General features: G+C 32.6%; 8 protein-coding genes across 10 annotated transcripts; 4 read left to right on the top strand and 4 right to left on the bottom strand.

Moving 5' to 3' along the window:
- Positions 1 to 277: 277 nt before the first annotated feature.
- On the top strand, positions 278 to 3939 carry LOC109599136 (glucose dehydrogenase [FAD, quinone]). 3 transcript variants are annotated; one of them, XM_049962888.1, is made up of 4 exons: positions 293 to 374; positions 684 to 837; positions 2060 to 2269; positions 2323 to 3939. In XM_049962888.1, exons 1-4 carry the CDS (start codon positions 369 to 371, stop codon positions 3816 to 3818), a joined length of 1866 nt encoding a protein of 621 aa, XP_049818845.1. In that variant the 5' UTR covers positions 293 to 368; the 3' UTR covers positions 3819 to 3939. The 3 variants fall into 3 exon arrangements, with proteins under 3 accessions (XP_049818846.1, XP_049818845.1, XP_019870642.2); XM_020015083.2 differs by having other exon boundaries at positions 301 to 374; positions 687 to 837; XM_049962889.1 differs by lacking the exon at positions 684 to 837 and having other exon boundaries at positions 278 to 374.
- On the bottom strand, positions 3843 to 5624 carry LOC109599159 (mpv17-like protein). The gene is made up of 5 exons (XM_020015111.2): positions 5392 to 5624; positions 4691 to 4831; positions 4550 to 4638; positions 4371 to 4483; positions 3843 to 4297 (listed from the first exon to the last, which is right to left on the bottom strand). The coding sequence occupies exons 2-5, from the start codon at positions 4817 to 4819 to the stop codon at positions 4062 to 4064; spliced, it is 567 nt and encodes a 188-aa protein (XP_019870670.1). The 5' UTR covers positions 4820 to 4831; positions 5392 to 5624; the 3' UTR covers positions 3843 to 4061.
- A 379-nt stretch (positions 5625 to 6003) lies between these two features.
- On the bottom strand, positions 6004 to 7903 carry LOC109608168 (endosome-associated-trafficking regulator 1). The gene is made up of 6 exons (XM_020024586.2): positions 7667 to 7903; positions 7144 to 7610; positions 6822 to 7091; positions 6709 to 6771; positions 6500 to 6651; positions 6004 to 6446 (listed from the first exon to the last, which is right to left on the bottom strand). The coding sequence occupies exons 1-6, from the start codon at positions 7830 to 7832 to the stop codon at positions 6326 to 6328; spliced, it is 1239 nt and encodes a 412-aa protein (XP_019880145.2). The 5' UTR covers positions 7833 to 7903; the 3' UTR covers positions 6004 to 6325.
- A 335-nt stretch (positions 7904 to 8238) lies between these two features.
- LOC109608167 (cytochrome c oxidase assembly factor 3, mitochondrial) lies at positions 8239 to 8598 on the top strand. The gene has a single exon (XM_020024585.2). The coding sequence runs from the start codon at positions 8347 to 8349 to the stop codon at positions 8596 to 8598; it is 252 nt and encodes an 83-aa protein (XP_019880144.1). The 5' UTR covers positions 8239 to 8346.
- On the top strand, positions 8595 to 9713 carry LOC109608165 (dimethyladenosine transferase 1, mitochondrial). The gene is made up of 2 exons (XM_020024584.2): positions 8595 to 9441; positions 9498 to 9713. The coding sequence occupies exons 1-2, from the start codon at positions 8595 to 8597 to the stop codon at positions 9662 to 9664; spliced, it is 1014 nt and encodes a 337-aa protein (XP_019880143.1). The 3' UTR covers positions 9665 to 9713.
- A 294-nt stretch (positions 9714 to 10007) lies between these two features.
- On the top strand, positions 10008 to 11770 carry LOC109599134 (alanine--glyoxylate aminotransferase 2, mitochondrial). Its single transcript, XM_049963237.1, has 6 exons — positions 10008 to 10143; positions 10189 to 10373; positions 10427 to 11030; positions 11082 to 11303; positions 11356 to 11604; positions 11662 to 11770. Exons 1-6 carry the CDS (start codon positions 10063 to 10065, stop codon positions 11755 to 11757), a joined length of 1437 nt encoding a protein of 478 aa, XP_049819194.1. The 5' UTR covers positions 10008 to 10062; the 3' UTR covers positions 11758 to 11770.
- On the bottom strand, positions 11767 to 14697 carry LOC109599141 (chitooligosaccharidolytic beta-N-acetylglucosaminidase). Its single transcript, XM_020015088.2, has 8 exons — positions 14510 to 14697; positions 13858 to 13906; positions 13623 to 13796; positions 13326 to 13534; positions 12619 to 13271; positions 12352 to 12563; positions 12102 to 12297; positions 11767 to 12048 (listed from the first exon to the last, which is right to left on the bottom strand). Exons 1-8 carry the CDS (start codon positions 14520 to 14522, stop codon positions 11806 to 11808), a joined length of 1749 nt encoding a protein of 582 aa, XP_019870647.2. The 5' UTR covers positions 14523 to 14697; the 3' UTR covers positions 11767 to 11805.
- Positions 14698 to 15232: 535 nt separating this feature from the next.
- LOC109599166 (dorsal root ganglia homeobox protein) lies at positions 15233 to 19541 on the bottom strand. Its single transcript, XM_020015114.2, has 3 exons — positions 18976 to 19541; positions 15966 to 16080; positions 15233 to 15906 (listed from the first exon to the last, which is right to left on the bottom strand). Exons 1-3 carry the CDS (start codon positions 19180 to 19182, stop codon positions 15653 to 15655), a joined length of 576 nt encoding a protein of 191 aa, XP_019870673.1. The 5' UTR covers positions 19183 to 19541; the 3' UTR covers positions 15233 to 15652.
- Between the last annotated feature and the right edge of the window lie 1455 nt (positions 19542 to 20996).

Here is a 20996-nt window from a genome sequence, read left to right as displayed (position 1 = left end):
ATATGTTATATTGGAAAGGAAATCTTACAAAAACTCATTCTTATATAAATTAGCTTAGAATTCGTAGAAAATAGGAACAAGTTGACATCTGAGGTTTCAGACAATCAATATTTAACAAATACATAGTGCACTAAAACTGCAAATAATTTAAATCCAACAATTTATTGACCTAGAACTTGCAGTTTACCTTCAAATATTTATTTATTTTATTACTTGTTTTTGAAGTTTGAAAATATCCCAAATTCCCTGACCGAAGCAGGTCAGTTGTTAAATAGTTGTTAATGTAGGCGACCACTCTTATTATTATTTTAATTCTTAATTTCAGAATTGTACAAAAAGTCCTCCTAACGAAAGAAGTTTTTAGTGAAATGAAGGTAATTATTAGAATTTTTGTGTGGTAAAATTTTCTGTTTCATAAAATATTAAGTTAATTGTTAGTGTGATTTGTTTTTAAGAACTTTTTAAATTGGTACTAATATGAGGTCGATTATGTTTAACAGAAAAACATTTTGTTTACAACTAAGGTCGATATTTTATTTACTATATTGCCTTCAATATCCTCTCCAATAAAAATACGACCAGTTACGTGTAATTTATAATTAGTTCATTAGTTATTTAATCTAATATCATCACATAACGCGTTATTTAGTATGTAATTCGTTAATTAGTGAAACGCCTTTTAGCAGAAAATGTTTTATCAAATCGCAGTTTTGATGTTATTTCAATCCAGTGCGGTTAGTGCCTATGGAATTAGTAATATTATTTCGGCATTTAATAATTATGTGGAAGCATTCGATAAATATTCTAGTCACGCCAAACAACAACATTTAGATAATGGTAAGTCGAAACATTTTTAAAAATTAAATCAAAATCTTAATCTACGTCAACTCAACTTTTTAATTCATATAAGAATATTAATCTAAACCTAAAATTATGTATACATTTTTTTTGTTTTTAATATAGAGGGGTGGTCAGAGAAATAGCACAGAATACTATGTTACCGTTAATTAGGAAATGCATCACTCTGATTAAAAGCAACAAAATGTTCTATATTTTATTTGAAATAATTACAATATATTCATCTAAATTTAATGCTTTTTGGTGTTTTAATCGAGACTGCATGTCATTCCATAAGTTTTCAATTGTATTTATATGTAGACTTTAGGCTCGTCACTCGAGAATCTCAACTTTTTAACCTTTAAATCAACTTTGGATGCAAGCTTCGTATCATTATCATGCATAAACATCCATGTAATTGGTAAATTATCGTAATTAAATGGTTTCATTACAACTATCATGATGTCATACATTTTACTATTAATTTTTCCAAGTAAAGAAACCTCCAACCAAAAATTTTTCTTCAATCGAGTTTCAAAATTTTTGGAGTGTATCTGAGATCCAAACTTTTATTAGGAGAACGATCAATGTATTTTTTATTATCTAATCTTGTTCTATTCTGAACCTCGATTCATCACTTTAAAGTACCTTCTGCCAAAATTAATATATATAATTAATAAATACACTTTTGTGCAAACTTTTAGGCTTGTTGGAATATTCTTTTTTGATACTAATTGTTTCTTCAGTCGTCGTCTAATTGTTCTACTAGACCCAGTGATATTATATCACCCAATGAATTCATTTTTTATTAACCTAGGGGATAAGTAAGGATGTCAAGTTTTAGCGATGTTAGCAATATTTAGACCTTGATGTTTTATGTTAATTATTGTTTTTACTGGTGTGTAATGTTTCTTTATTCTCACTAAAAGTGAATATATTTCATAAAATAATATAAATCCTACTAAAAATAAATTCTAACTATTAAGAGTATTGTTAAATACATATACAAAATATGCTATTTCTTTAGCCAACCAAATCAGACTAATATATTATACGTTTAAAGTAATATCTCCGACATTTATAAGATGTGTAACTAAGAAAGAAAAAAAGTGTAGAATATTGAAATATATATTGTATATTAATTAATTAACGTCATAAACAAATGCATTATTCAATTAGTGAAATACCTTAAATAATTTAAAATATAATTATTGTTTTACAGAAGGTTTTGATTTTATTATTATTGGATCTGGTTCAGCTGGATCCGTCTTAGCAAATCGATTATCCGAAATTAATGATTGGAAGATATTACTACTAGAAGCAGGACGACCTGCCAACTACTTCACGCAAATTCCATTACTTGCACCAATCTTCCAAGTGACACCCTATAACTGGAACTACACGATGGAAAAGCAAGACGGGGTCTGTTTAGGTACTGTAACTGTATCACCTGATATTTTCATTCTACTTCTAAAACTTTCTTAGGAATGGAAGACAACATCTGCAGTTGGCCAAGGGGAAAAGCTCTGGGGGGCACGACGGTGATCAACTATATGATATACACAAGAGGCAATCCCACCGACTACAAACGTTGGCAAGAGAACGGTAATCCTGGCTGGTCTTACGAAGACGTATTACCTTACTATCTGAAATTCGAAAACTGTAACTTGGGAAAAGAGTGTGCCAGTCAGTTCCATAACAAAGGTGGAAATTTAAACGTTGAGTATTCATATTCCTCCTTAATATCAGACGCGTTTATAAAAGGGGGCATTGAAATAGGTAGCAAATTGGTTGACTACAACAGCGCCGACTTTATGGGTTATTCAAGAATACAAGCGAATCTGTTGAAAGGACGGAGACACAGCGCAGCTACTGCATTTCTCTATCCTATAATCCACAGAGATAATCTGAGAATTATAACATCAGCAAGGGTCACAAAAATTATAATAGATCCCACCACCAAAACGGCACAAGGTGTGGAATTCATTAAACGCGGTAAAAAATACACGGTTCAAGCTAAGAAAGAAGTTATTTTGTCTGCTGGTACATTTAATTCCCCTCAATTATTGATGCTTTCTGGCGTTGGTCCAGAAGAACACTTAAAAGAGTTAGACATTCCTGTCGTTCAAAATTTGGCTGTTGGGCAGTCACTGTATGATCACATATCATTCCTTGGTCTTGTGTATAAAATTAACAGAGCCGTTAACCCTAGGTCTGCTATTTTAAAACCTAATGAAGTGTTGAAATTTGTATCAAGAGGAAAAGGTCCTTATACGTCCCTAGGTGGTGTAGAATCATTAGCTTATATTAAGACTAATGTGTCTACTTTTGAGGAAAATTATCCAGACATTGAATTGATATTATCAGGAATTGGGACTTTGGAAGCGGATTATGGTATAATATCTAAACCGGAATTTCGAATCAGAAGAGATGTTTATAACAAATTTTATAAACCACTAGAACAAACACCAGCTTGGGCAATGTTACCGATGTTATTACACCCAAAATCCAAGGGCTACCTTAAGCTTAGGTCTAAGAATCCTTTGGAACCTCCTTTACTATATGGTAACTTTTACACCGATGCGGAAAACGACGACATAAAAACAATGATAGCTGCAATTCGATACGTGCAGCAGCTATCCAAAACTTCAGGCTTTCAACACCTGGGTTCCAAATTACATGACATTCCAGTGCCTGATTGTGAACAATTGCAATTTGATTCCGATGATTATTGGGAATGTGCGTTAAGGACTTTAACTGTGACTGTACATCATCAAATCTCCACTTGCAAAATGGGTAACGAAAGTGATGTTGAAGCAGTAGTAGATAATAGATTGAGAGTTCATGGAATTAAAGGATTAAGAGTGGCGGATACAAGTATTATCCCCGTCACTTTGTCGGCTCATACTAGTGCTCCTGCTATGATGGTGGGAGAGAAGACTGCTGATTTGATTAAAGACGACTGGAGAGTTTCCAGCTGATTGTTATAGAATAAAACACTGCTGTTCCTAATCCTAAACGTATATTTATTTAAGACATGATTTGTTTAACACATAAATGTGAGATTAAAAATGCTTCAATAAAAGTTAAAATAAATATTTAGGTACGCATTTTTTATTATCTCAGTTGAGATCGTTACAGGTATGACTTAACATTGAATACTTCAACATTTTGTTTTGTAATTCGGCTAAATTATTCTAAAGATTCAAAACCTTAATGTAATGTCAATTAATTGATTTTATTTCATCTTGGCAAGATGATCCTCGTTTGATCCAGCACAGAATGTTTATCCAGGCAAAGGAACAGGTCCCAATGTAGGTGACTCGAAAAACTGGTGGAATTAATAAGAAGTTGATAGTTTGTACTGGTAACCAGAATAAGCAACTGGTTTTGAAGGTAGGAATGAACTTTTCTCTGCATTCTTCCAAGAGATCTATTTTTTTCTCCATTGCACTCATAGCTAAAAAATAAATACGTGGTCAAAATAATAAATTTTAGATTTCAATTAATAAATATTTTAAAAGAATACTCACAGACATAAAATACAACCAATAATGATGGAGTAAATGTGAACTGATCGATTGTAACTTTCTTAGCCACAGTTTTAATAGCAGTCCCAACAATCTGCTGGTCTAAAAATCTGTACCTAAAATTATATTATAATAAAATTAATCGATACAGATTCTGACTCTTGTGTGTGTATTTTACTAACCAAGTTGCCAGCATAGGACCAGCTATTATTGTTCCATAAATGCTGTATCTGGCAATGGAACCCCAGTCATACGGCTCAGACTTGTCCGGCTATATTATATCGGTTAAAAGATGAATTTAAAAATTAATTGTAAAATATTACCAAAATTTTCTTTGTGAGTGTTTGTTGTGAAAATTCGGCCCCAACACATAACGATCCATATATAACACAATTTGAAACTATGGGATATTTGTCCAAAGCATTTTTCATAAACGTTGCTAGTTTACTCATCGTATCACAGTCCTACAATAAAAATTTGGTCATTATACCCACGGATTAGATAATTTACTGTTGTTAACATTCGACAAACTAAAGTGCTAACAATTGTTTACAAAAATATTAGCAACTAGTAAACTTTTGGACAAAGTAATTAGTTATTGACTTTGTATTATAAATAAATTTATTAACATTACAGTGTAATGATTTCAGGAACATTTATTCAACATACGTTAAACCATCCATGAATGAATAATATTTTATTAATTACTTAATTGTGAGTGGAAAAATAAGTATTGTGTAATATTTAAATTATAATTATTCTAGGAATGATAAAAAATGTGCGAGCCTAAACATATTTACAATGGTTATTTAAAGTGTCTGCTTGTTATATCACTGCTGTTAGTCAAATATGTGCTAGTCGAGTAATTATTTACAGTTTCTTAGTGCTTTTAAATACCTAATGGCATAAGTTCAAGGTCCATTTAGGAAATGTATCACAAAACAACATTGTGTGTGTTTAGGCATAGTTTATTATTGTATTTAAACAATATAATAAATAAAAATATGTAAGCACAGGTACTTACTTAATTAATTCTGCTCAAGCTGGTGTTCAGGTATACACGCCACTAACCGGTTCCAAATAACACAACTTTGAAATATTATCTTATCTTGTCAAGAGGGACTATTTGAAATAGCTTCCACATGCAGTCGCTATTCAACTAAAATCGTTTATTATTTCCATACGTAAATTAGATGAATACAATTGATACGAGTTAAATAAATTACTCGGTTAGTATTCGGATTATGAACGAATGTGAAACGTTGCACTAAAAGTATAACGCTGTATTGTTGAATTTTTTTGAATAAATTGCGAAAAACCTTGATATATTTATATCTCGGGTTATAAAATAATTTTATGATCATTGGGTTTACAATACGTTACAAAGCGGCTGAAATACTTGGCACTTTCTATAACATTTTTATTTATTAAGTCAAATATGTATCATAGATTATTAAAGTATTACGTAAAAAACCGTAGGTCATGGCATAATATCTTCGTATACTGTAAAATTATTATTCAAATAGTTGTTTTAATGATTTATTTATACCAGAGTATCAAATTTAGTTGTTATCAGACACAACCAGGAATATTTTATGGGGAGAAAAAATAAATGGGATAAATAAAACGAATGATATCAGATATAATCAGGAAATCAACCTAATATACAAATTTATTAAAAATGAGAAATATTCTTGAACATCATATACATATATGATAATAAAGACATAAAACAAAAAAATCACATTGATTATAATTGACAAAATTATAAATTTTTGCATTATATATATATATATATATATATATATATATATATATATATATATATATACAATACTTGGTGTTAATATCAGTTAGCTAATAACATATAAATAAAATCACATGTATAAAAATTTATATCAACAATAAATTACTTATGTACATTTAAAAATAACAAAACAGGATTTTAAACATGTGCTTCATAGGGCAGGCCCTGATTCATCCTTATCAATGAAAGGATCATTCTTTTCTTCTATTCTATGCATGTTTTCTAGTGATGCAGCCATTATTCTTAAATTATCCACACCTGTTAACAATTGCCTAAAAACAACCACTGTTAACTTGGCAACTCAACATTTATATCTTAAATGTACCTTAAAGAATGTTCTGCTGTGCTTGCAGCAGCTCTAAGCTCTTGGGCCAATCTTTGGGATTGTAGTTCATTTGTGTTGTAATAACCAGCACCACCTGCAGCTTCCTCTCCCCTCAACATACTATTTTCTCTTTTCAGTTCATTTATTTGAAACTATAAAAGGGTGAGTCATTACATAATTTATGGTAAATTAAACCACAATATACTTACATTAAGTAGTTTGATTTCTTGTTTTAGCTTTTGAATAGTACTTACAGATGCTGCAGCTTTCCTCTAAAACAACTCAGTTAAAGCAAAAAATAAATAAATAATTATTAACATACATTGCTCTTTTCCAGATTTTCCTCAACTTGTTCTAATGCTTTGGCAAGATTATGGGTGTATTCATGTTCTTTACTTCTGGCAACTTCCAGTTCCCGACTTAAATTGTCTGCCCTCCTAATTTGATCACTCAATTGCCTCCTAAGACTCTCCAACTCTCTCCTCATTAAATCAGATTCATTTTCTGGTGTGTGATTTAGAGCATTATCACAAATTTGTGAGCAAACTGCACTGTCTGCAAGGAAATCTGGCAGACTCTTTGAATTGCCAACCTGTAACAATATTATTTTAACATTCATTTATAATTGGAGGTCAAGCACTTACTTCAACTGGTGGACAATTTCTGGATGCAGGAACAGAGTTAGAAATGGGCAGATCTAAAGGAAAACTGGATGGGGGTCTTACAGGCAGATCCAGTGGTATTTTTAATTCATTGTTGTGACTAGCCTCATAGTTAAGTCTATTGTCATCCCTGCTTGGGGCAAAGTCTGGTAAATTGTTAATATCTAGATTGAAGTTCTGGTTACTGTTATTTCCTAAGTAGCACTGTTCAATGACTAGATGGTCTTGGACAAAGTCTGGTAAGGCAGATGAGAATTCTGGCACCACTCTGTTTGATTTTACTTCACTGGTAATTTGATTGCCGAGTTCTGGCGCTGGCGGTACTGGTCTGCCTTCGCAAAATACCTTTGGCCTAGCCCCCTTGCTCTGATAACTGTTCGAGTCTCTTAAAAAGTGCTTGAATGAAAAAGGATTATCTTCCCTTTTTTGAATGTCACTAGAACTGCTTCCTGTAAAAAGTGTCATATGAATTTTGTGCTAGGAGGATTTTGAAATCGTTTATTACCTGGAGCAATATTATTAGAAATTCCTAACCTATTTGATTTTCGTAAGGAATTGTCCCCCAAATCTAGACGTAATTGTTGAGGTCTTTCACCTTCCTCATTGTCCGATTCATCACGGTTATGATTGCTCGTCGTTGGGGTTTTTGATGGGAGGCCATCATCAGCCATTCTATTTCCTGTAAAGTCTTTTATTCACATCTAAAAAATCTGAAAATAAACAGTTCGTCTTGTTTTCTTAGTAAATTACTAGCTTCAGGTCAGTCTTCGTGCAAGGTTAGGGTTTTTCGGTGTTGTCAAATTTCTATAAGTAAATATACTCTATTATTTAAATTAAAACTTGATGATAAAAGTTAAAAGAAATATTTAATATTAAACAGCACATATAGATACTGCATAATTTTATTTAAATAGTAGTTTTTTGTCTATACGTTCAACTATATACCAAGAAAGTATAACTTGGCAACGTCGATTAAATTAGTTTTTAAAATGAAAATGGACAAAAATAAAATATTTTGGTAAATCTTAAGTATAAACTTATCTTTTAATTCCAATTAATTAGATTGATTTACAATTTTACGTCTAAACTTAAATGTTTAATTACAGTGAAGTTAGTAAGAAGTACCTCCAGAAAATGTTGAGGTTATGTATGTCATTCCTGGGTGATGTGAAAAGGTTTTAAAAAATGTCTGAAAGTAATCGCATGCCGAAAATCGATGTCAGCAAATTAAAACCGTCGGAGTTGGAGTTCATTCAACGCTTCGAAAAGGAGAATCGGATTCGAGTGGAGAAATTAAAGCGTCTGAGAAGGAATAACCTCATAACCGCTGGTATTCTTGGTGTAAGCATACTCGGCATCTACGGGTATTCTATGTACGCCGTTAGACAGGAGACGTTCCTCGACGACTTTGACGAACCCGCCAAAACAACACAATGAATCAAACATTAAAACTTACAACCTTGGCCAAACCTCTCCGTTTACCCCCTTTACCTACCATAAGAGACTTGGTCAAACTTTACCGTCTCAAGGCTTTGAGACAGCTGTCCCAGAACTTTTTGATGGATGAACGTTTGACCGACAAAATCGTTAGAGCTGCCGGCAAAATTAAAAATCATTATGTGTGTGAAGTTGGACCAGGTCCTGGTGGCATCACCAGATCTATTATCAAAAAGCAACCAAAAAAGTTAATAGTTGTGGAAAAAGATCCACGTTTTGTGCCTACATTAGAACTTTTACAAGAATCATGTTCTGACTATACAGACATGCAAATTGAATTAGGAGATATTCGTACTTATAATTTAGAAAAAGGCTTTAATCAGGCCCCAAAACACGGTTGGTTCGACGCCCCGCCTCCGATTCATTTAATAGGCAATTTGCCATTCAGTGTGTCAACAATCCTCCTGGTCGAATGGTTGCATGCAATCTCTCAAAAATCATCAGCTTGGGCTTTTGGTCGAACATCAATGACCCTAACTTTTCAAAAGGAAGTTGCAGAACGAATGGTTGCACCAGTGGGACATAAACAACGCTGTCGCTTATCTGTTATGTGTCAATTCTGGTGCAATATTGATTACAAGTTCACAATACCTGGTAAAGCTTTTGTGCCCAAACCTGATGTTGATGTTGGTGTTGTGACACTGTATCCACTGAAAAATCCTGGGGTGGATATGCCTTTTAAAATTGTAGAGAAAGTGGTAAGGAATATTTTTAACATGAGGCAGAAATATTCAATCAGGGGGACTGAAAGACTATTTCCTGAAGATTTAAGAGAGATTTTAGGTAAGACCCTTGTATGTTAATTGTTTATTAAATTTTCTTCAAATATATTTTTTCAGCTCCAAAAATGTTTCAACTGGCTGAATTAGATTATATGGTGAAACCATTTCAAATATCAAATGAGGAATTTGCAAGGTTGTGTTATGCTTATAAAGTAATTTGTGAGGATTATCCTGAAGTTTTAAATTACGATTCTAGAGCTCCTAACCAGGAAAGTGTTTTATAGTTATAGTTTGTGTATAGTTTTTGTTAAAATAAAATATAAATATATTAAATTGAGTCTTATTACACCTTCTTTGGAAATACTGTTAATTCAAATATTTTTATGTATCCAAATATTTAATACTATATTATTTTTAGTTTGGAAACTAATTTAACTTGAAACAATATGCAATCAATGTTCACTATTGACAGAATCTAAACATACGGATTTTGACCAGTTATCAAATTATTCTACTATAAATATTTAAAAACAGTTTATCTTTTTGATCAAACAAAGCATTTGATCTTTTAATATTTTAATTTCATAATAGGCATTCAAATATACGGCATTATATGTTAATCAAGCTGTTTTGTTGACTGCAGTTTTATATTTGTCGAGCTTAGTTGCACGAAGTTTTAAAAATGCTACGATTCTTACTTTCACGCAGCTATTCCAGTCTTCATAGGCTCCCAAAATGTGATTTCGTACCAGAACAATACAAGGTAAACAAACAAATCAGTAGGAATTTTTTTACTGTTGCATTTTAGGGGCCATCCATAGAAGCTTTAAAAGCAACAAGGAAATCGAAACTAAATCCCAGCTTAACCACATTTTATAGTGAACCTCTTGCTCTCCATCAAGGCTACAAACAATGGTTGTTCGATATCAACGGTAAGAGATATTTGGACATGTTCGCAGGAATTTGTACCGTATCAGTTGGCCACAGTCATCCGTATGTGTTTTAACTGCTAATAAATTCATTGACCTTTACACCTCGATTTTTAGTAAAATAACAGAAAAATTAACAAAACAAATTAAAAAACTGGGTCACGTTTCTAACATCTATTTTCATCCAAAAATACACGAATACGCCGAAAGGCTGGCTGACAAACTTCCTGGTAATTTAAAGGTAATTTATTTCGTGAACAGTGGATCAGAAGCAAACGATCTTGCAATATTAATGGCCCGTGCTTACACCAAAAACTTCGAAATAATCTCCCTCAAAAATTCTTACCATGGAATGTCTTACCAGACGATGGCTATGAACTCCACCTCTCATTATAAATATCCAGTCCCACAAGCACCGGGATTTCACAAAACTACTAATCCAGACGTTTTCCGAGGAATCTGGGGAGGCAGCAATTGCAGAGACAGTCCCGTTCAAACGTCCAGGTCCTGTAATTGTCCTAAAGGTCAGTGCGAAGCTGAGGATAACTATATCCAAGAGCTGAACAATTTACTTCTGAACGACATACCTAAAAAGCGTCTGGCTGCCTTTTTCGCTGAATCCATACAAGGAGTTGGGGGCACTGTACAATTCCCAAGGAACTTTATTAAACGTGCTTATGAGATTGTCAAGGAAAATGGGGGTATATTCGTTTCGGATGAAGTAAGTTGATATCAAGTTGAAGCTACTTTCTTTTCCAACATTTTTTTTTAGGTACAAACAGGTTTCGGCAGAACTGGAGATCATTTTTGGGGATTTGAAGGTCATAGAATTATACCAGATGTTGTAACCATGGCCAAAGGTATAGGAAACGGTTTTCCTTTAGGTGCGGTGGTTACAACTCCCGAAATAGCCAGCTCTTTAACTATTGCTAGTCATTTTAATACGTTTGGAGGAAATCCGCTTTCGTGTGCTGTTGGAATTAGTGTCCTGGATGTAAGATTTAGATAAGTTTATGTTGAATGATTTTACTATGGTGTTTTAATAGATTATAGAAGAAGAAAAGTTACAAGAGAACAGTAAAACAGTTGGAACTTATCTGTTACATGAATTAGAAAAGCTGAAATCTGAATTTCCCGTCATTGGAGATGTTCGTGGTAAAGGCTTAATGATTGGTGTTGAATTTGTGAGTGGTGAAAATACCACCACGCCTTTGGAGGTGGACAAATTCCTAAAAATATGGGAATATTGTAAAGACAACGGTTTACTGATTGGCAAAGGAGGAATCCATGGAAATGTAAGAACTATTATTATTAATAATAAAAAATAATTAGTTCAATAAAATTTTATTTAGGTAATGAGAATAAAACCACCAATGTGTATTACAAAAGAAGATGCTGACTTTACTATGGATGTGTTGAAAGGTGCCCTAACTGAATTAAACAAATAAACGAACAAACAACTTTTATTTTTTAATAAAAATAAACATAATTATAATTTAATTATAGTAACTTAAGTACGTTGAGCATTCGCCTTCGTTTTGAGAACACCATCGAGGCACAACTGCTTCAGCGTTAATTTTTCTGAATAATAGTCTATCTCTATGTGTGAAAAATCGATTTTCGGCTTGTAACGAAGTGTCGTCAGGATTTGCCCACAGCCTTTCACCTGCAGCTGCTGCTCTGGGCCAGGTACGAGTTAAAACGTTATGGGTGTCAACCAATTCACCCCACATACAAACCTGAAACATTAATAGTATTGAAAATGAAAAAAGTTAAATATTTAATTTATTACTTCTCCTCCTAAAACACCTTTCTCCTTTAAAATCCTGTTGTTGTATACGGATCTCCAATTGTAATAATTGGTGTTCCCCCAGAAACCATGGTCTAAATACCATTTGTTTTTGGTGGAAATGATTAACCTGTAGCCCAGATTGAGGAGTTGTTTTGGCAAATTGTCATCTGATGGCACCCAAGTTTGAATCACATATCTGAATTAAATTTATAATGATTTTTGAGCTACTGAAATGTTTTATATTAAATACCTCTCGTGTGGCAAATATTTTTTTATATAAGCCGGATTGGTTAAATGACTAGTCCAAACAATCACATTTGTCTTATTATTGCCTTTGGCAATGTCATAATTATTTAATGCCCTTTTTTGAAAATAAGCCCACAGATCCAAGAAATCTTTTTCAGTCCTACCTGGCATTGACTTGGTTATTTCTTTAGAGGCATTCCAACATGGAATAAATAGCTGAAAAAAATAATAATTCACTTTGTTCTTGTTTAAAACAACTTTACGTTTTTACTTCATCCCCTCCCATGTGGAAAAAATCGGCGGTTGGGTTTAATTCAATGAAATCCTTGTATAACTCCTGCAAGACCGAATAAACATTCGGATTAGTCGGGTTGAGTTGGCCACACGGAGGCTGGATACAGTAGGATCTCCAAGGCTGCTGAAAGATGCAGACTCCTAAATTTCCTAGTCCAGCTTCGGGTCCCCACTGCCATCCACTTCCAATATGAGCTGGCGCATCCAGTTCCAGTACTACTCTCACTCCTCTTATTAAGGCGTACTGCATTAAATCTTCAACCGCCTCTTGGCTGTACACTTGTTCGTTGGAATAAGCTCCGTACTTGGTCATGTTGGGCATTCGTGAAGACACCAAAGGGAAACTTTGAGAGTCGGTGATGTGCCAGTGGAGGACGTTCAACTTGGAGGCCGCCATTGCGTCGATGTGTCTTTTAATTGTGTCGACAGTCTGGTAGTTCCTGGCTGTGTCTATAAGTAGACCACGATGGGGATAAACAGGTTCGTCCTTGATTTCTCCATCCTTTAATGTAACTAAACAAACATTGTCGTCTCCGTTGCTGAAAGTTGTGATGAGTTGGGAGAAAGTTTCTAAGCCGTGGCGCACTCCAAACACAGTTGGACCTTGGATGTTTACTTCTACTATATTACCTGTATAGATAATAAATAGTAATTACCTATATACTCATTAAAAAGAGGTCGTACCTGTCGTTTGGATTTTTAAAGTATATGATTCGGCAGTCTCTAAATTTAAGGTGGTATCAAATGAAACAGGTGCTAGTACAATTCTGAGCTGTTTGTACTGATCACTGCACTTGACCTTGTTCAGATTTATGAGATCGCGGAAATACTCTGTTAGTTTTTGCAAGTACGACTGTGCTTTCCCAGAACCAGCAAGCACGAATTCCAAATCACTACAAAAAAATTACAAATGGCAAATTTGACAAACGATGATCTCATTCATAATAAACGGTCGCTTAATTATACTAACGGTATTTTTACCTATAATTAACTAATTCTAAATCGTAAGCCAGTCGAACGTGGCCATTTGGACGAGGCCATAACGACCTGTAATCACCGCAGACTAATTTGCACGTGTCTATTGATGGGTACGTGGACGTAGTCTGCTCTTTGGTTCGCACACAGTTCGTGTTGTTTTTGCATGTCCACATCCATCTGGAGTTAATGCCATAGTTAAAATTCGACTGGTACAATGTTAATAGACACAATTGCTTACCCATACGCGTTGCATATTAAGTACAATAGAATTAACAGTCTTTTCAGTTCTGAAAATGAAAACGACTATAAATAATGCATTGGTTTAAGTGTGTTTGTAGTTTATTAGACGGTAATCTATACGTTAAATGTGGGTGAATAACTGGAAGCATGTCCTAACATAATGATAGGTATTATCTGTATCACGTGTAGTAATTTGTACCTTGGGTCATGGTTTCAATCATATTAATTTCAATAAAAATTTCTGTGGTTTCTTACTCTTTGTTTATCTTAAAGAAGGTCAAATAAATGATGAGTAAGAATTTACATGTGGAACTGTCCAGTTTCATCTTTCTGTTGTTATTTAGTAAATATTTCACATTTATAATGTTCACAACCGCTAATGCAGCCACAAAAAATTAATTTTGCTAAAATATAAAAATTAAAAATAATTCATCAATCAACAGTTATAATTGACTTTTTGATTTGTGTCATAATCATAGTTATTATTTATATAAAAATAACAAACATAGTCTCATTTACAATAGCACAACAGACGTAACAGTAATAAATGATTAAGTATAATTAGCTTAAATTAAATCAATTAGTTGAAAAAATCTTATTAGAAAAACACAATAACAACATGACAAACACAAAACAAAGAATATACTCACCTATGATAATCATAGCGTCGATAAAATCAACCTCTCATTCATTGAAACATATTCAGACGACTGAATTCAAATTTTCTATTTGAGCGAATTGTCTGCAGTGTGCGCACGCAAATGTTTATGTAGTACCCTATAAATTAATCCAGTACATATCGTCATGACATCGTCGTGGTTCCACTTAATTTTGCCTTTTAAATTTCCATCAAATGATAATGCGATTGTGTATTCAAAAATTAAATGTGTTACTGGAAACATCAAATTATTTATCAAAAATAAAAGTTTTTTCATCTACAAATTTAACATATAAAAATGATATTTGGCATTAAAAATAGTTTTATGTTGGGGGATCAGATTATAAAAATATTAGTCATATGGGATCTTTAGGAAAGTTAAATATATATTAAACAAACCAAATATACCAAAGGTCATTGAATACTAAATACAACGATACATAAATATCTCTTCAATATTTATTAAGTACCTTTAACATTTTTACTTGCAACATAATAATTTAAATTGATTTAGTTCAGAAAAGTAGTGCAAACTGTTGCGATGACCATTTAAACAAAAATGCGCGTTTATCTTTGACAGGAAATAGATAAGTTAACTGTATATTGTAGTGTCAATGGAATTTGAAATTTGTTTCTACTTATTGGCGAACTGAGCTTATATTAATTTCTGTAATTTATAAATAGTGTTGGACAGAAATAAAACCAAAGGCACAGCTCCACAAAAATTGTTTAATATATTAATAAACTCTATATGACTCTAATACATAAATGTCAACAGTTTTTGTATTATAACCTGGCGTTTGTACATTATACAAAATTTTCAAAAATTTTGATTAATTCAAAATTTTTAGAAATATTAAAAATGTCCACATGAAATTTCGACAATAACCTGTTCTCTAATTGAAGCAGGTGATAAATATAAAATTATCTACAGTTTGAAATTAAATTATTATAATTAACCTTAGGATTCAATAAAGTATGTGATAAAGCTGCAGCAACATTTTATTGCAGTATTTTCCTAACAAATTATAAAAATAACTGATATCCACGTTAAGTTATAAAACATAAACCGTGTACCATACATAATAACCTAAAGTGAAAATTATTGCGTCTGTAAACCTGCTGCCGCACTGCCTTAAGTCTCCACGCGGTGCAGGAGTCTTTTGCTGACGTCGTAGTCCTCGGGACTGTGCGGTTTCTTCGTCAGCGACAGATCGTTGGGCCCGCCGGGCGAGATGGGCCTAGGGCTGGGGGAGCTGCGCATGCTGTGCGGACTCCTCGAGCCGGCGGTCGGGGAGCACTGGCACGGCACCGGAAGACCGGGGTTGACCGGGTAGTCCTTCTCCGGAGGTTCGCCCGCCGACGGCAACGGTGGACCGGCGGGCCTGCCTGAATTATCAAATGTCAGTCGAGGTTGAAGTTTAGGGGGTTAGACTAGGTGGACGTACCTGTCAAGATTAATTGCGGGGATGTTATGCCCAGGCAGCGCATCCGCCACGCGTCCTGCAGCAGCTGGAGACGGGCTTGCTTTCGCCATTTGGCTCGTCGGTTTTGGAACCAGACCTAAAATTATGTCTTTTTATGTAGAAATGCTACAGAAAATAAAAAAAAAATTGAATATATATTTTAAAATTGATACACAAATATAAAATGGACTATTTGTGTTATTAATATTTCGATAAGATAATAGGAATTATTTTTTACCAAGTTATCCATAGACGGTGATTTCGAGATTCCAAAGATTCTTGAGCCCTTAACAATGAATGACGCGTTCTATCTAATTGTAATCATTCACTCTTCTCAGAACTTCTCTCATTCGACAGAGACATGGACATTCGTAATCTGCAATTTGTAAGACGACTTTCCCTATCTTGTTCAGATTCATTTTCACGTCGCAATCTTTGGCTTTTGGCCATCTCATGTTTTTAGAGAGATTTTACTTTCTTTTAGGCATAACTAAATATTAGAAAACAACAACTATCTACGTTACTAACTAAATAAAATAAGCTATAAATAATTTATCAATTTCAATCTAAATCTGAATATTGAACACAAATGTACTTAATTTTTAATTATTTACAATTATTACTGAAAGATAAAAAAAGAAAGCAGTAAAAATGAAACAAAATATTTTGAATTAAGATAAGATAAAAAGAACGTATCGTGGAATTATAAAAGATACCTATCAATCAAATCAAACTATCAATCAATCGTTGGTGGGAGAAGTGGTGGAAGGCGCCCGACGTGACGGCCCAGTGGTGGCAAGCGCGTGAGCCGCGCGTGGTACTGGAGAGTACTTGGATAATACAACATTACATATTTTTTCTAAAATAAAAGAATTTTTCTAAAATAAAAGTAGCCTAAGTTACTCCTTATTACATCAGCTACCAATAAAAGTCCCGTCAAAATCGGTCCAGGTATTTCAGAGATTAGCGGGAACAAACAGACTGATAGACAAAGAGAAAAAAATTGTAAAAAATGTTATTTTGGTGTATGTACCGTATTTATATTCATATGCATGTAGCAAAAAACGGTTATTTCAATATTACAAACAGACAGTCCAATTTTATTTATATGTATAGATTAAATTTTTTATTAATACAGCATTGGTCATAATATCTGGAATTTCTTAATATTTTGAAAATTTGTACCGTGATATAAATATTATTGATGTTCTAAAATATAATAGACATGTTGTATACTATAATGATTAGGTATTTTACATTTTTTGTTTGACAAAATATTTGAATTTAAAAAAAAATGCTTGGCATGTAAGGCGAAATAAGTGTTTTAAGCCTTCATTTGTACGTTTGAATGTGTTAATAACCTCATTAAAATGGGTAAAGGCAAATTTGTTGGTTTGAAGTTGTTTGAGGATTGGAAAAGGTCGCAGTAATGAAATGGCCGGCACAAAGTCCCGACCTTAACCCTATTTGAGAGTCAGTGGAAAATTCTCGAACGCAAAATCAGGAGTACTAATATGCGAAACAAGACCGATTTATTTGAAAAATTGTGTGAGGGTTGGTATTCAATAGAACAGAGACAAATTGATAAATTGATTGAATCCATACCCCAGAGATGTAAAGCAGTTATAAAAGTCGAAGGGTACCACACAAAATATTAATATGATTTGACCATTAAAAATTTTTAATTTTTTTAAAAAATAAAATTTTCCAAGTATTTTGTCCAGCTATTTTTTTTTTCTAAAATAAGATAAAAAATAATTGAAACAAAAATAATAAAATAGTACGATGGTTTCGCATATACTTAGAGTGTACTACTAAAATTATTACAACATTTTAAAATAAAATGTATACCCAAGTATTATGGCCAATACTGTACATGAAAAATTTATTAAAATTAATTTAATAAAAAATTATTGTATTACAATAAGTAGTTCTTGTACTAGTTTTTGTTAAGTTCTTCAAAAATTGTATTTTAATTTTAAACATTAAAATTTTAAATTAATTAATTGAGAAATTTATCGACATTAATTCAACAATTAATTGATCAATCAATTTCATTTATAATAACATAAAAAATAAGTAATAATAAATATTATACTAGTTTTCATTAAGTTTTCAAAAAAAAAAAATAGTTTTATATTAATTAATTGAACAATGTATAAAAATTAATTTAATAATTAATTTTAAAACATTAAAATTAAAAATACTCCTATTTTTATATTATATTAGTTAAATGAACAATTTATTTGAAATTTAGTGTGTTAGTTTTAAATCATTTTTCATCAGTAACATAATTTTAAAATTCTATTTCTATATTACTTCATCAAATAATTTATATATTTACAAATAAAGATAAAAATATAATGATATATCAACATTAATTTAATGAAAAATATTTTAATAATAAAATAAAGAAAATACTAAATTATTACATAAATTTATTATGAAATTTTAAATTAAAGTACAATTTTAGTTACACTAATTCTATGTGTTACCTAATAAAAAATCAAAAACTTTGAATAGAAATTTATAATTATTCTTTAATGTGTTACATTGTAATAATTGAAACAATTTGTCTAATAAAATTAGTTCCTTGAGTGATAATTAAAAAAGTTATGATATATTGTGTTGCGACGCGTCGCGACGGATGCGACTGTCGATATTTATAAAAGAACATGCTTTTAATGTTTCAACCATGCTAATTTGACTTTTTTATTTTCATTTGTAATAATATGATAATAATGAAGAATAATTTATATACAATATATATAATTTCTGCATGAAATAACCAAAAACAAGTAAAAAAATACAAATTTTTATTTATTACACCGACTAAATTAATTTGAACAATTGGAACCGAATCAGATTTACTACAATAATCGCATTGTAACTCAAATTATATCTTCAGTAATTAAACCTGTTTATCGAAAGACAACACAATTAAATTATTGATATTGTCCAATTAATGTGCAAACCAGAACATGTTACGTACTTGCACCCTGGCTTCGGACAGGCTAATCCTGAGCGCGACCTCCTCCCGCAAGAATACGTCCGGATAGTGAGTCTTCTGGAAGAGCGCCTCCAACTCCTGCAGCTGCTGCGGACTGAACGTCGTCCTGTTCCTCCTCTGCCTCCTTCTGCCGAACATGTACTCGGTGAGCAGATCGCCGGGCAACGACGACAAGTACGGACCAGCCATTCTCACCACTTAACGGATTATGATTCGGTTTTCGCAAACACCGTTAAATTCGGACTGTGTTCGTGAATTGCATGTTGTTATAGGAATTAGGGGTGGCTCCGCCCCGTCGCCGTTCCCATTGGCCCCGTCCGGACGCCTAAGAGGCGTCGAGACGCGAGACGCCCGCGCACGGCACGGCCCTTAATGAAATAATGCTTTTATTGGCTGTTCACCTGCAACAAGTCATCGAATTTCGCCTGTTTTTTGTCATTATTCGGTCTGTCTTCTGCGCCCGGACGGATTTTTTTTCGTGGGGTTGGCCGTGCGACACATGTGCCAGGGGAATGTGGGGAATGTAACGTGTCGACGAGTGAAATGGTCTAACGTTGCGGAGAATCATGTAGGTCAAGAGTTTGGACCTTCCAAGCGATTAGCTTCTGTTTCTGAATTGCATTTTTATTGGTTATCATTTAAACGACATAATTATTTTAAGTTGAATTTTATAATATATTTACAATTCAAAAGAAAGAAAATTTTGTTTTTGGTATGTTCTGAAAATATAAAAGAAAATATGCTCTTTTTTATAATTTTAATGAAATTAATCATCAAAGTCTGATGAGGCAGTGTTGAATTTCGAAATCTTCTATTATGTTGCACACATGTTTGATCGGAGCTATTTCTGGAAATCATACGGGACATGATAACAAATTTTCATAGAAATGTTGGAAACACTCGCAAAGTATCCTCCACAATATGAAGTTAGGTATGATCCTGTTCGAAAACTGAATTTTGAAGGATCATAAGGTAAAGCAGCAAATGGGATTCCACCATTTTTTGGAAGTATGGCTACATTGTTAAATTAACTCTAATGAAAATTTATAATTACCACGACATCCAACATTATAACTCCACAAAAAATTGTGGATTTCGTCTTACGATGTCTTCTGACATCACTTAAGACCACTTTATTTCAAACCACATTTCGAAGCTGTTATCCACTACACCACTCCAGTCTTTGTCGGCAATGTTGCGATTTTAGAGAAAGCACCAACTGTATGTAGATTGTGCAAAAGACTGGATTCTACGATAAACACAAGTCATCCTTCTTTTGGAAACCACTGATTGTCAATTGCACAAAGAAATATGGTTTAGCTAAGGCAGAGAAATTGACTTTTGTTTTTCGTTTGAAGCCTTCCTGAATGTCTCAGTGCTTTGAGTCTGGTTCATCCGATTGATTTCCACTAATAAAAATCCTACCTTTTTTTAAGCCAGTAATTCGTCGTCCTCTTAATTAGGTGAATATTTGACGATAACCATCAAAATCTAATAATTTTTGTTTGTATATTTGTTTCATAGATTTTTATTACAATTTTGCTTTGTGTTTATTAAAAAATTAAACTTTAATAATATTCATAAATAGAATTTATTTATTGTTATTTAACTTTTTACAAATATTGAAATTTACATAAAATGGGGTTAAATAAATTAAATACTGTTATTATAATAATGTTAATATTTAGTTTATTAATGATGACAGCAAATTTTAATTTATAATAATATAATATAATAATTTTATTATTAGTATTATTATTATTATTAATAATAATATAAATAAACTAGTCACAATGAAATAGGTATCACTTCAAAAAGTGTAACTTTTTGTTTAATAAATGTATTGAAATGAAATTCTGATCATTTTTAGCTAATACCGGTATAAAAACAAATGCATATTTAATAGTGAATCTTCGAAGTTCGGTGCTACGTTGGGGCATTGTTGGTATCAAACGGTGGATCAAGTCTTACATTACATTATTCCTTCAGAGTTGTTGAGTTAA

Source organism: Aethina tumida, chromosome 2 (genome assembly GCF_024364675.1).
Source record: "Aethina tumida isolate Nest 87 chromosome 2, icAetTumi1.1, whole genome shotgun sequence".
NCBI classification, from domain to species: domain Eukaryota; kingdom Metazoa; phylum Arthropoda; class Insecta; order Coleoptera; family Nitidulidae; genus Aethina; species Aethina tumida.
This window is presented reverse-complemented; position numbering and strand designations above follow the sequence as displayed.

Bases quoted from the DNA above. Each gene is read 5' to 3' on its own strand.
- LOC109599136 (XM_049962888.1), top strand. The intron at 838-2,059 runs GTAAGTCGAAAC...ATTGTTTTACAG, and splicing joins ACAACAACATTTAGATAATG to AAGGTTTTGATTTTATTATT. The intron at 2,270-2,322 runs GTACTGTAACTG...AAACTTTCTTAG, and splicing joins GCAAGACGGGGTCTGTTTAG to GAATGGAAGACAACATCTGC.
- LOC109599159 (XM_020015111.2), bottom strand. From the start codon at position 4,819: ATGAGTAAACTAGCAACGTTTATGAAAAATGCTTTGGACAAATATCCC. The intron at 4,484-4,549 runs GTTAGTAAAATA...ATATAATTTTAG, and splicing joins GGTCCTATGCTGGCAACTTG to GTACAGATTTTTAGACCAGC. The intron at 4,298-4,370 runs GTGAGTATTCTT...TTTATTTTTTAG, and splicing joins ATTGGTTGTATTTTATGTCT to CTATGAGTGCAATGGAGAAA.
- LOC109608168 (XM_020024586.2), bottom strand. From the start codon at position 7,832: ATGGCTGATGATGGCCTCCCATCAAAAACCCCAACGACGAGCAATCAT. The intron at 7,611-7,666 runs GTAATAAACGAT...CACTTTTTACAG, and splicing joins TTCTAATAATATTGCTCCAG to GAAGCAGTTCTAGTGACATT. The intron at 6,772-6,821 runs GTATGTTAATAA...GAGTTGTTTTAG, and splicing joins AAAATCTGGAAAAGAGCAAT to AGGAAAGCTGCAGCATCTGT.
- LOC109608167 (XM_020024585.2), top strand. From the start codon at position 8,347: ATGTCTGAAAGTAATCGCATGCCGAAAATCGATGTCAGCAAATTAAAA.
- LOC109608165 (XM_020024584.2), top strand. From the start codon at position 8,595: ATGAATCAAACATTAAAACTTACAACCTTGGCCAAACCTCTCCGTTTA. The intron at 9,442-9,497 runs GTAAGACCCTTG...ATATTTTTTCAG, and splicing joins AGATTTAAGAGAGATTTTAG to CTCCAAAAATGTTTCAACTG.
- LOC109599134 (XM_049963237.1), top strand. From the start codon at position 10,063: ATGCTACGATTCTTACTTTCACGCAGCTATTCCAGTCTTCATAGGCTC. The intron at 10,144-10,188 runs GTAAACAAACAA...GTTGCATTTTAG, and splicing joins TCGTACCAGAACAATACAAG to GGGCCATCCATAGAAGCTTT. The intron at 11,304-11,355 runs GTAAGATTTAGA...GTGTTTTAATAG, and splicing joins TTGGAATTAGTGTCCTGGAT to ATTATAGAAGAAGAAAAGTT.
- LOC109599141 (XM_020015088.2), bottom strand. The intron at 13,272-13,325 runs GTACGACCTCTT...TTATCTATACAG, and splicing joins TTTAAAAATCCAAACGACAG to GTAATATAGTAGAAGTAAAC. The intron at 12,564-12,618 runs GTAAAAACGTAA...TATTTTTTTCAG, and splicing joins TCCACATGGGAGGGGATGAA to CTATTTATTCCATGTTGGAA.
- LOC109599166 (XM_020015114.2), bottom strand. From the start codon at position 19,182: ATGGCTGGTCCGTACTTGTCGTCGTTGCCCGGCGATCTGCTCACCGAG. The intron at 16,081-18,975 runs GTACGTAACATG...ACATAATTTTAG, and splicing joins TGTCCGAAGCCAGGGTGCAA to GTCTGGTTCCAAAACCGACG. The intron at 15,907-15,965 runs GTACGTCCACCT...TTGATAATTCAG, and splicing joins CCCGCAATTAATCTTGACAG to GCAGGCCCGCCGGTCCACCG.